This window comes from Alosa alosa, chromosome 23, assembly GCF_017589495.1.
Source record: "Alosa alosa isolate M-15738 ecotype Scorff River chromosome 23, AALO_Geno_1.1, whole genome shotgun sequence".
In the NCBI taxonomy this organism is placed as follows: Eukaryota; Metazoa; Chordata; class Actinopteri; order Clupeiformes; family Clupeidae; genus Alosa; species Alosa alosa.
The window spans coordinates 16,945,858-16,958,694 of record NC_063211.1 but is presented as its reverse complement, the minus strand read 5'-3'; the positions used below and the strand labels follow the sequence as shown (position 1 = coordinate 16,958,694).

General features: G+C 48.5%; 1 protein-coding gene across 1 annotated transcript in view; it reads left to right on the top strand.

Moving 5' to 3' along the window:
- The first annotated feature begins 1,299 nt into the window (after positions 1–1,299).
- The window catches only part of LOC125288294 (TSC22 domain family protein 1-like), a 35,459-nt gene continuing 23,921 nt past the window's right edge, over positions 1,300–12,837 (top strand). The window contains exon 1 of the mRNA XM_048234528.1: positions 1,300–4,367. Within this exon, the coding sequence (XP_048090485.1) occupies positions 2,104–4,367 (2,264 nt within the window). The 5' untranslated portion in view covers positions 1,300–2,103. The remainder of the gene's footprint in view (positions 4,368–12,837) is intronic.

Sequence of the window (12,837 nt, the reverse complement as noted above, 5' to 3'; positions counted from 1 at the left end):
TTTTAGAACCTTCAATTGTTGCGGAACTTAGAATGTTCAAAAACCTACACCTTTAAGGGTTAAGACTTAACGCCTTCAATCACTGATACTGCCTTAGTGCAACCTGACATCCTGGAATGTGGTTTCCTCCATCCTCCATTATCAACTGCTGGAGGCATCAGTGCCAGTGCCAACAGTCCACAGGAAATGTGTTAGAACATCTTCTAGCAAGCACGCTCTGGAACCTTAAACTTTTCTTTCTCCATATGTTTTCTTTTCATTTTTTTTTTCTTGTTTTTCCAAAACCACTACCCTATGCACTTCCAAGATTTGTTTACTCAATTGCTGGGTTAGTCTTTTCTACCCTTTACCCCTAATGGGGCCTCCCTGTGTTTGGGAACAGAGAGTGCTGCTTGTATGCACCTGCGGGATGGGTGGTAGCACTCTCGGGATACACAAATTCCGCTCGTATAGGGACGTGAGCACAAGGTGTGCAAGTCTTTTGATATCTACATTGTCTTGAAATTGAATGCTGCTCTTTGAAATTGGTAGCTGCTCTTTTTCACTGAACTTGTCTATTCTCTGTGGTCTTGTCCTATGAATCTATGCATTCTTTGTCAGGATTTCTCCCTCTCTTGCTATTTAAATGGCTATTCCTCATATACCTACAACTGGAGCACCTTTAATGTGATTCAAATTATGTCTGGGCCACGTTTCCTTCTCTGGGTTACAAGGCATATATACAGATACCTTGGTATTCACCTGGACAACATTCCAGATGAGAAATATAACAGGTTACATAGAATACCACTTGGGAAAGCTGTAGGGTATTTTATCTGTTCATGTCTTTAACCAGGCTGTTGTGGTAAGTGCATTTCTCTTTGCAGCTACGTAGGATAGGCTAATGTACAACACTACACACACCCTACTGGTCAGACAGTACAGTGTTTTCAGCTAGAGGCTCCTTCATCTTTGTTGCAATGAGGGTCATTAAAGAAGGCCATTCCTACCCACCAGTGCTTCCCTTTTGGGATCAATGAAACTGTCAAATGAAATCTGTCTCTTGCAACACCAAAATGCTTATTAAACTTTCAGATTGAGTCCCTTGAGTTGAAGTAGTGCCCTCATTGAGTTTGTGTTCTAGTTTTTTCCCCCTCCAAGTCACTGTGAACTACCTCAGTCTCATGGTATCCTTCATCTGTCAATGTGCATTCTTTTTCTTTTTTACCCCTCGGCAAACCGCATGCGCGGTGCTATCTCCTAAGGTTCTCCTCCCCCTTCTGACGTCACCAAGAGAGAAACAACTCGCTAGCTGGGATAGCAAGCATTGCTCACTGATTCAAGTATGGCTGGGGTTGAGATCATAGGAGAAAGGATGATACAGCAAATGTTGAATCTAAAAGAATGATGGAATGGATCTAAGTGGTTGACAACTGTCGCACAGGAAAAGAACACTCGAAGAGGATCTTGATGCCGATGTTGGATATTTTACTTCGAAAGTAACAGGAGATTAGTCTTCCAAATATGCGGCTCTAACGTCTGGCAGTGATGGAAGTGATGTCGTATGACTCCAATGTTTATGTTGAATTTACAGCCGGTCTGCCGTTAGTAACGACTAAGATTTATTCTTTAAGTATATGTTCTTAAGTTTATAGTTTTAGAAATGATGATATCTATAGAGATATTTAATAGCTTTTGATATACATACGCAGATTCTGCGTTTATTACTCAGCTATTTAGCCAGCTAGTTTGCTAGCCCGGCTAGACTCATAGCTGGACCGCTAGCTCGGCAACATTAGCATTTGGCATTGAGATTGTTTTAGGTCTTCTTCGGCTTGTATTGCATGGAACTGTTCCGGGTAATCTTCATACAGAAAACGTTGGCCGGCGGCAGGGCAACCTGGCATGTGTGTATATGCCGGTGTAGCTAACTAGCCACTGTCTGTGAAGTTGTCGCTAGCTAACAGCTAGCTCACTGTATATACTTAGCTAACAACGTTAACGAGATAATTTTTCGAATGTCAAATTTTAGTTAGCTTGACGAAGTAAGTAACACCAATCTCGCCAGAAGTAAAAGTTTTGTTTTGCATCCATTCACGCGACAAAGTCGCCAACTTTGACGAGATGCATCACGCAGACTCTACCGGGGATTCTCCCGGCTCGAGGAAGATGGCGCATTCCTCTGTTTTTAGTAATCGAAGGGGTAGCAACACCGGCAGCAGCGGCAGCTTGTCTAACACTGCCAATGCCAACATTAACGCTAACGTTATCCCTACCGATGACAACCAGTCCTCTCTCCTTAGTCAGCATACAGGCCCGGCTGGGTGCTCTTCACCAGGACCCCATCACCCTCCCCACAGCCTAAACGTACAGTCGCAGTCTCTTCAGAGCGCCGGAGCACAGGTGAAAAAGAAGAGCGGCTTCCAAATTACTAGTGTCCTACCTGCTCAAGTGTCTGCTAGCGCCAACAACAGCATAGCGGACGACACCGAAAGTTATGACGATATGGACGAATCTCATACCGAGGACTTGTCCTCCTCGGATATCCTGGACGTGTCTGTCTCGCGGGCCACTGACCACGGCGTGCCGGAGAGAAGTTCCTCCGAGGAGACGCTGAACAGTCTCCATGGCGTTGATACCCCGGGTGTTGTGTCACCCAACGAACCTGTGCTCCACCACCAGCTGCAGCAAGGAGCTCAGCAGGGGTACATGGTGAACGGCTCCGTGCACCACCAGGGGCACCATCAGCACCAGCACCATGGTCACCATCAGGAGGCTCCTCATCCCATGGCTGCTCCTGCGCCAGTGGCAACCCAAAGTGGAGGCTTGCACATTGTCCAAGGTGGTGTTGGGGCCACGCCTGTCGTTCCATCATCTGGCCTAGGAAGCGGTCAAATCGTAAGGCCTATCCCTGTCCGGCCTGTGCCTCTGGAGGGTGCGGCTGCAGGAATGGTTGGTCAGCCACCAGCCACCACCAAGGGCCCTGTGAGTATCGGTCAAGGCGGCGCCCTGGGGATCGTTGGTGGAGGGGTCATCCCAGGTGCTGGAGGTACTGGAGGAGCCCAGCCTGTCCCAGCTGCGGTCCCGGCCACGTCTCAGCCAGCTCCTGGCAACACTTCTGCCCACTCTCAAGCTTCAGCTTCTGCTTCTACTGCCGCCACTACTGCTACCGCCACTGGGTCCACCGCCACTTCCACCGCCTCCCGTTTCCGGGTGGTCAAGCTAGACTCCAACTCGGAGCCCTACCGCAAGGGCAGGTGGACCTGCACAGAGTTCTATGAGAAGGAACCTCCACCTTCTTCGGCGCCCCCCACCAGTACTGCAGAGTCTGCTGCTGCTGCTAATGCTGCTAATGCAGCTAATGCAGTTGCTGTTTCAGCTGCTGCGGCTGCTGCTGCTGCCACCGTGGTGCCCCCCCAATCTGCACCTGAAAGCGACAGCACCACTAGTGGGAGTTCGTCCATTGGTAGCACACTGGGAGAGACTGGTATCATGCCAGGCCAGCCGGTCTACAGCCACATCCCTGCGCAGCAGCAGCAGCAGGCGCCTCACCCTGGTGCCCAGCAGCCCATGCATCAGGAGGCAGGCATGGTGCCAACCATGCACCCTGCCACCATGCCACCTGCTGGCTTGCAGACGATGGCCCACGGCGTCGGAGTGCCGGCCACCGAGGGCCAGTCAGCGCCTGCCATGAGGCCCCTGCAGCCCATGACGTACCACGTGGAAACACAGCCAGCCCAAGGACAGATGGGCTACCCTGCCACGCAGCAACCCAATGCGGGCATCGCCCACCCGGGCGTCCAGGGGCAGGACTTCGCCCAGCACCAGACCACTGGTCAGGCTCACCCCATGGCACCCATGCCCGTCGGAGCCATGCCCGGCATGGGAGCTCCAGGAGGGGCAGCAGGGATGCCAGGGCACCCAACAGGAGGCCAGGCCGCTGTGCCACAGGCTGCCCAGACCCGACCCCTCGCTCCCCAGACCCAGCCCCCTGGAGGACAGCCCCAGCCACTACAACACCTGGCCCAGCTGCTCCCAGACCCACAACCCCCCCAGCATGCGGGGGCTCTGCCCACCCCAGCTGCCAGCGTTGCTGCTGCCATGTCGGGTCAGAGTGTGCCCGCCATGCCCCACCCAACACTGGGCCTGGCTCACCCAGGAGCTGCCCTGCTGGCTGGCGGGATGGGCCTGGCACTGGCTCACCAGGGACAGATGCCCCACGGCGGAGGAGCGTACGCTGGGAGCAGCTTGCTGACTGCCTCCCAGCTGGAGGATGCCCAGAGGCTGCTCTTCCAGCAGTCGCTGCCCAGGATGGCCGCAGGCATGGAGGGCACCATTGGCATGGACACTGGGGCCTTAGCTGCTGCAGCTGGTGCAGAAGAGGACAGGTAAGAGCCATGTCGCTTAGAGTTCACACACACACACACACGCACACACACTTATCCATCACCTATCTGCAATTTCATGCTATTCCTGAAGTTACTTGGCTGAGTTGATATGAATATTCTCACATTTGCAACGTGTTAAGTAGTTTTAATCATACGTAAAGCTGGCGGATGGAACTGATTTTGTAATAAGCAAGCTTCCTTCCCTTGAGAGATATTTATCACAAATGCTGTGCCGAACTACAGCACAAGAGTTAGTGGAGACCGAAAAAGTGTACTAAGATTGAAAAAAAGCCGGCGTGCAAGCTCTCAGCCGTAGAGGGCTCTATCTGTAAGACATTAATTGTATAAGATGTGTCCAGAAAGTCTTATGATTCATATGCTGTTTGGGCACTTACATCTCTACGGTATAGTGTCATTCATATGCACTTCAAGCACTTGAGTCATGTTCCTGAAGCACAGGCTTGTTAAGACAAACCTCCCCTGCCTCTCACATTATACATAGCATTTGGAGCCGTGAAATTCCACTGTGTGGCTGGTCCACACCCCTCTCCATTGTTTTTGTAGCGGTTAGATGACTCAGGTGCTGTCTCTTTGATCACTTTTCTGCTCTGCTCCGATTCCCAGAACAGATGATTTAGCGTGTTTCATTTGGTTATAATTAATGGGGCGACTGTGTGCTGCCTTTTATGCTATGTTGTACTCTTCATCATCTTCTCATTGGAGCGTTGTCTGGTCCTTTCAAGCTCAGGGCTGTTGGAAAAATGGTCAGTCCTCGGTCACTCCAGCAGTGCTATATATAGCCAGGACTCTCCCCCAGAGAACCCTGTTCCCCTCTCACATCTTCATCCACCTCGCTCTCTCGCTCTCTCAATCTCTCTTTCTCGCTCTCAAAATCTCTCTCTTTCTCGCTCTCTCTCACTCGCACACACACACACACACACACACACACACACACATCCATTCACTTTTCCTCTGCCTCCTAACTCAATCTCGCTTACACACTCCACTGCTCCTCACCCCTCCCCTCTCCCCCTTACCCCATACTAATCCATTTACCCTTTCTCCCTCTCGCTCTCTAGCGCATTCTCTCGTTCACCCCACTCACTCTTTCTTTGTGAGTGATGGGATGTTTGCGTCGTTAGTAAAGAACACACACACACACATACGTTAGCAGCCTCAGTGGCACCGGCGCTCAGTCTAGCAGGAGCCGACTTGACGCTCACAACTTGAAGAGGTCCCCCTCTGCTTAACCAGACAGTTATCGCAGATTAAGCATCTGCGAATCATCAGGCAGGCAGGCCCATGCTTAAATAACAAAGATAGTCTATCCGCAGATAGACCAACAGCTTTTATGGGATTCTCATTTATGTTCCCATAAACCTTTCTCCATAGACTGGTTCTTCTCGTCCCCTATGTTCTCAGTATGTGAAGCTCTTCCGAGGAATGCTTCCATACATTCCTGTTGTTCCGTCTGTTTCCCGCCGCTGTTGAGTTTTTCTCGACGACGAGCGAAGCCACTCGCTCCTCTTTAAGAGCAGTGACTTAGGAATGCATGGGGAAAAAGGGCCCCGCACGGTGAATGAAGGCAAGGCATTTCCGGCTGCTGGCCAGAGAGAGCCTTGCAGCAGGTGACTGACCACCACCACCATGAGCGAGTGGTACTTAGCAACCACACTATTGCTGCTTGAATTCCCTTCCTGTAAGCTGAGTAAGTCCTCCTGTCTTCTGTTGTACCCTGGAGATTAGTGTAGTCCACACACACACACACAGTCAGCTGCAGGTTGTGTGGGCAAAGCAGTCTGTCCTGCATTGTTGCAATGGTTACCATGTGTGGTGTGTCCTTCGATATTTTTTTTTTCCTGCCCCGCTGACACTTGAGGACAGCATGCGTTCAAGGTGACGCATGTACCATGCATGGTTGTGTGTGTGTGTGAAGGCTGAGTCATTCTCTCTCTCTCGCTGTCTCTGGCTGGCCGCAGGGTCACCTGGCAACTGCAGCTGCTTTGACCATGAGTCAGCTCCCCCTGTGTGTGTGTGTATCGCTATGCTGATGTGACAATGCTTCCTCACGCTGTGATTGACAGCTCAGGTGTGCCGACAGGTTAAGCTGCTGCAGACGAAAAAAGACAAAGTTTACTGCAGAGAGATTATAGTTCCATAGCCCTGTAGTGCCTTTCCTTTTGGTCAAGTGGCACTCGTATTTGTGATGAGCAAAGGGGTCTATTTCGCTGGCCTGTTAATCACCACTGGTAAAAAGGGTGGCATGAGTCGGTCATCTATTGAAATCGACCAACAGCTGAGGGTGTGTGGGCACTGTTAGGATGAGATTGGTAGTGTGGTGGAGATTAAAGAGACTGAGCGGGGTTGTAGCCTGGCTAATACTGTCTGCAGCTTTCCTCTCTGTTGTCCCCGAAGTGATGGGGACTGCAATAGTCTTTACCTCAGATGGCCTTGATCGATTATTTATTTTTTTTATCCTCATTTAGAGTGCAGCGGAGCAGAGCGGTGTGTTTTTGTGTGCGCGTGTTTGTGTGTGCGCGTCGTTGTGTGTGTGCGTCGTTGTGTGTGTGCGTCGTTGTGTGTGTGCGTCGTTGTGTGTGTGCGTCGTTGTGTGTGTGCGTCGTTGTGTGTGTACGTCGTGTGTGTATGTCGTTGTGTGTGTACGTCGTTGTGCGTGTGCTTTGTTGTGTGTGTGTGTGTGTGTGTGTGTGTGTGTGTGCGCGTTGCTGTGTATGTGCGCTGTGTTTCAAGCTGGCGTCCTCCGGCTGAAGCTTTGGACAGCTCCATCACCGACACGGCCAGCCCCCCCCCCCCTCCAGCGCTCAGCTGCTGCCGTACCATCTCAGGGTTGCCCTAGAAACGCTGAATCACACAGCACAAAAACAGTGCGCCCCCACTCTCTCACACACACACACACACACACACACACATGTGCACACTCTCAAACACAGATACGTCCACAGACAGCAGCGCAGACATACTGCTGGGATGATCCAGACTCCTTACATAAGGAGTGATTACATCCTTGTGCTATGGCAAAGCATTAATCAATAAAGAAATCTTAATCAATAAAGACTGCTCCACATGGTTTGGCTTAGTATGCTGGCTTTTTGAATATATCCTAAATATTCCCAGATGTCCTACAATCTACGTCAGTGTTATGTGTTAACCTCATTATTTTGGTCAAGCTATTGAGGAGTTCATGTTGGGTTCTGTCTCTGCCTCTTGAGACAGTATTCAAAGGCCATCATTGTGTAGCCCCAAACAGTGAGCATTCTGTCTTGGCACTTTTAACAATACCAGCAGGACCCCATTAACCGTCGTTCAACACCCCAATGTCGAGCCCTGTCCCTTCACATTGTCCGAGTGGTTGTAGTCATGATGACCTCCGGCTCTTAAGGGTGGAGACTCCTCACCATCCATGACCCACCCAGAGGTTTTCAAACATGATATGATCGGACAGGATAGTCTGCCCCCAGAAGTAGATGGGCTCTGTCTCTCTTGTCTTTCTGTATGCATCTGTTTTCTGTCTGTCTGTGTCTGCCTGCCTGTCTGTCTGCCTGCCTGACTTGTCTTTGAAGATGGGGCTAGTCAGGCCCTGGCCTCAGTCCAACCCCATTAGCTGACAGCTGCTGCACTGCACTTTCCAAGCCTTTCCTGGATATGAGGCTATTTTGAATTTTTGCTAGCTTGTAGCCTGTGCTTTTACTGATGGTTCAGCTGAGAAGATGGCTGATTCATTTACATTAGTCGTGCTGTTGAGTACATTGATGAAGGGTGAAGTGAGGTTAGATTGCCATAAAGGTGTCGATATTCCTGTGTTGGATAACCCTAGATATATAGCCTAGCTATTTGCTGTATGTTGCTCATAGCACTGGTGCTACAGAGGTTGATAGTTGTGTAGCGCAATTCACAAAATCTCTAGCATTGGTATGTTGTTACACTTTATCTGTAGGCTGTAGATCTTCATCTGTCTTCTGGTTGTCACAGAATTTTAAATGCTGTTACAAGGAATATCTGTGTGGATCCCTGTTCCTTTGAGTCCAAGACAGTCTGCGGTTTGGTACTCAGTTGAAGATCCTTGGTATGTGAGTTTATTGTGTTTGGTGTCTGGTGTTAAGGGATGGTGTGGTGGTGGTGGTGGGTCCCCAACTGTTGGACACACAGTAGCAGCAGGATAGCTGTTGTCTCAGGGGCAGGGATTGATGCTTTTGGTGGAGTCAGGATGTCTGTGTGCTGACGTATGAAATGGTGTGAACAGAGCTGCTCTGGGGTAACTATGAAGTGCTGTCTCACTCACAGGGGTCGATGCCTTTGATGGACTTTGTTAGTGTTTGTGTGTGTGTGTGTGTGTGCGTGTGCGTGCATGTTTGCATGTGTAGAGTATTTGATTTGTTTGTCTTTGGGAGTGTAGAGTCATGTAATTCATAAAACTGAGGGGGAGGAGAGGGAATGGGATAGGGGGGTCTCAGTAGCTGAGCTCGATGGCTTTGATTTCACCATTTACTGTAGCCATGCCGGGTTTGGGATCGGGTCTGTGTTTAGGCCTGTGTCTGGGTCGGCACCGCCAGCGAGTTTCCAGCTGAGGCTTCAGTCAGAGCGATCATTGATCCATCCAAGTAGGATTTCCTGTGCATGCCGGTCCGGTGCGTTCCGCTCTGATTCAGCCCCCTCCATTAGCAAGGCCAGGGTGGGCTTTGGGCTTGGATGGGCTGGGTGTTATGCAGTGGTGATGGATGGATGAAGTCTTATGGGACTGGTGGTGGTGGGGGTGGTGTTAATGGTGGTGATGGTGGTGGTGCTGTGGTCCTTATTCTGTGCTGAGTGCAGAGGGAGAAAAGTACAGATAGCACTGCGTGGCTGTAATGAGTCTGCGTGATTTGGAGGGCAGGTATGTGTTTCTTTCTCTCTCTCTCTCTCTCTCTCTCTCTCTCTCTCTGTCTGTCTCTCTGTCTCTCTCTTTGCTCTTGCTTTCTAGCCCCCCCCCCCCTTGTTCTCTCTCCTGTCTCGTTTGCACACATATACGCACCGCAGACCACACAGAAACAGACATGGACACAAACACACTTTCTGTCCCTAGCATTCCCAGGTCAGCAACGGTAGCCATGTTTGGCTGTGTCTGCTGGCGGAGAGCGGAGTGGAAAAACCCCAGCCTGCTCACGTGACACCGGATAGAGTGTGTGTGTGTGTGTGTGTGTGTGTGTGTGTGTGTGTGTGTGTGTGTGTGTGTGTGTGTGTGTGTGAGGGAGAGCTCAATGATGCTGATACAGTTATACAGTTCTCGCTGTAAGAAACCCACTGGAGGCGCTGCCAGTCTGGTCTTTCTTTCTTTCTTTCTTTCTTTCTTTCTTTCTTTCTCTCTTTCTCTCTCTCTCTCTCTCTCTCTCTCTCACTTTTTTCCCTCTTCCTCTCTCTTTCCTTCCCTTCTTTGACCTCTCTGACCTTCTTCTTTCCCCTCTGTTATCCTTCAGTTCTCAATAATAATAATAACAGTTCTCACTGTTATTCAACAGTGCTCTTGGGTGCTCCTTGTTGGTGCCCTCCACCCAATCCCAATCCTCCCCCACCTTTTTTATGCAGCCCTTGCCACTTAATCTACTAAACCCCTCTTCTACTGCACTTTTTTACCCCCCCCCCCCATTAATGCACAAATAGGCTGACACCAGACATAATTTCACTGCATTTCTTACTTCCAGTAACTATATGCATGTGACAATAAACTTCCTTGTATCCTTGTATCCTTGTTCTTTCCCTCTACTGCTGTAACTTGTCATCAGTCCCCCCCCCCCAGCTACGACACAACCCTCCAACCGCTCCTGATTTGAACTGCTTTCTCCTTCCCTTCTCAGCACTCAGTAATTTTCCAGAGCGAAGCGTTTATTGCTCCTCTCTGAAGCCTCTTCTCGCATGCCAATATCGCTCAGCTTTTTTCTGATAATTATAGTCGAAAGCAGCACGGGTGATTTGTTATTTTTAATGACCGGCTCTTAAAAACTGAGGACACTTGGCAGGTATTGTGCGTCGTCGTGTATAATCCACAGCCGTTTCTCTGCTGGGTGGCTGAGCTGGGGCGTCGCGGGCCTCCTCTCCTCTCAGTTTCTCTGCAGGTTATTCGTCTCGGCAGGAATGCTCCCGTGTCGTGTTCGCCCTGATGGATAACCGTTAAAATTACGGCTCAGTTAGCTCTTTCGGACACGGCACTTCCCCCCCTGGGGAGATGAGGCGAGTGATTTATGCGTGGCTTGATTTATCGCCGTAATTTATCGACTTTAGCTAAGCTGCATGCCTGGCTATGGCCTCGCGTTCGCCCGCAGCCCCGGACCCTCCCCCTTCTCTAACTACCATTTTCGCACCTCATGACCGGGTTGACTGACTGACCACATGACTGACTGTTCGAGGAGGGGGGTGGGAAGAGGCCGTGCCTAAACAGTAATAAGCAGACGCTACATAGTGCGGATGTTCTCTTGTCATTCACCTAGGATTTATTTCTGTTTGCCGTAAGGTGACAGCTAGGTTTCAAGAATGTCAAAGAGGTAGCTGAGCAAACCAGCTGCAAACCTGCCAGGCAGATGAAACCCATTCATCATGACAGTTAAATAAGGCAGTCTTTAAGTCGGGGCCTACATTGGGGCTGATATGTATTCTGTACTTTAAAGTAGACCACCCTGGCCTTCACACACTGTGGTGTGTGTGGGTGTTGTGTGATGACTAGGATCGAACCAGACATATGGCTAGTCCATGTTATGATGTTTGATGAAGTGTACATTAAGGCTGGGCTTGCTATAGGCTGCTGTCGGTGTACAGTACGTGCACATGTGTGCGTTCTTGCACATTTGTTCCCACCTTAATCAGTGTGTTGTTTTTGTTCACCAGGTCAGGTTGCTAGAAATGAGTAACTTGAGGAGAGGAACTGGATGTAGCATAGGGGATGAAGTAAATCATTGTCACGTATGCTCCAGAGCCATATAAAGGTATATGCTCCATGCTCAGGAACATGCTATACCAATACTGGAGATATTGTGGTTTTTTTGGGGGGGTTTTCAGTCACCTGTTGTGTTTGGCTCTAACTAGAACTCTAGCTGCTGTAAAGTGTGTGTGTGTGTGTTCTCGTGTTCAAAGGTGACTGTGTGTTTTGTGTTTCTCTGCTGTGCACAGGTTGTGCCTGGGCAGGTGCCTTGTGGCATAGCAGGCTTCTGTGCTCACTGCCTTGTGGAGCCCAGAAAGGCCCAAATACTCAAATGTATTTTTACCCGCTAGTGGTAATGTGCATATTAATGATAGGAAAAAGAAAGTGAACAAATAGGAAACATTTATAAGAAACCGCACCCTCTCTACCACACCCAACATGTAAACTATCATCTATCTAACTATCAACTATCACCAACAGCAGTATTTCCGCAATTTTCTGAATTTTTTGGTTTTGTTTAGGTCTATGCTAATTATTCATTATACTCAAATACGCACTAAATTGCTGTCCAGCTGGAAAAAAGTCCAGTTATTTATAATCCAAAATTATATTTTGTTGACATTTTGTATACAGTTTTTTACTGAAGGATTTAGGACATCTATTCATCATTCCACTAATCAGTAGTAGTTTGAAAACATTTTCACCATGTTTCTAGGGATAAAATGTAATATAAATCAGGCTATGAATGATATATTAATAATCCCTTTGGTTAAAACTTTCAGAATAGAGGAAGGAATAAAACTGGGCAGTTTGGTAAAAAATGTTATCGAGAAAACGGTCTACATAGATATGCACTGTAATTTATCAGTGTCACTAAAACAAACAGGAAATAATGTATCTTTTTTCACCTTTTTAAGAACCCAAAAATCCGAATATAACATAAAAATGCATGGAAATGACGGGCACTCACATACTTCTGGAGTTGGTTATTTTCCAAAGTTATCAATCAACCAACAACATCAACCTTTTCAACAGCCCAAAGTCTTGCCTCAAAACTGCTCACATAGCTGACACTTTTAGACCAATTCCAGTGTGACAATTAAATAGTGAAGGCAACATATTGGTTATTCAGTTATAGACTATTTAGTTGTGTAATCATTTATATATCCGTTAGTGGGTAAGGTATTTGCTTCAAGGCAATGTACGGGAAGTCGTGTGTAAATTCCCTCGGAGCAAAAGATGGCAACTCCCTTTCAACAGGAAGATTTGTTGAACAGGTCTGGCAACATTAGTACCTTTTTGTAATAATCTAGTGTTGATATAAGCTTTATCCTGGTGGAAAATTTTGAATTAAATGTATAAATCATCAGTTATGTCATGTTTGTTGGAAAGGAAAGCCTAGGTTGTTTTAACAAGTGTTCTGTGATTATCTGACATTTAACATTCTCGTTTGTTAACAGGCAAATTGTGGATTATTTAAATGTGACTGGTGCTGGTGAACGTTAAGCCTAGGACGTTGTGTATGTGGAAAAGGTGCCAGTTTGAGGCCTAAGTATGGATGTA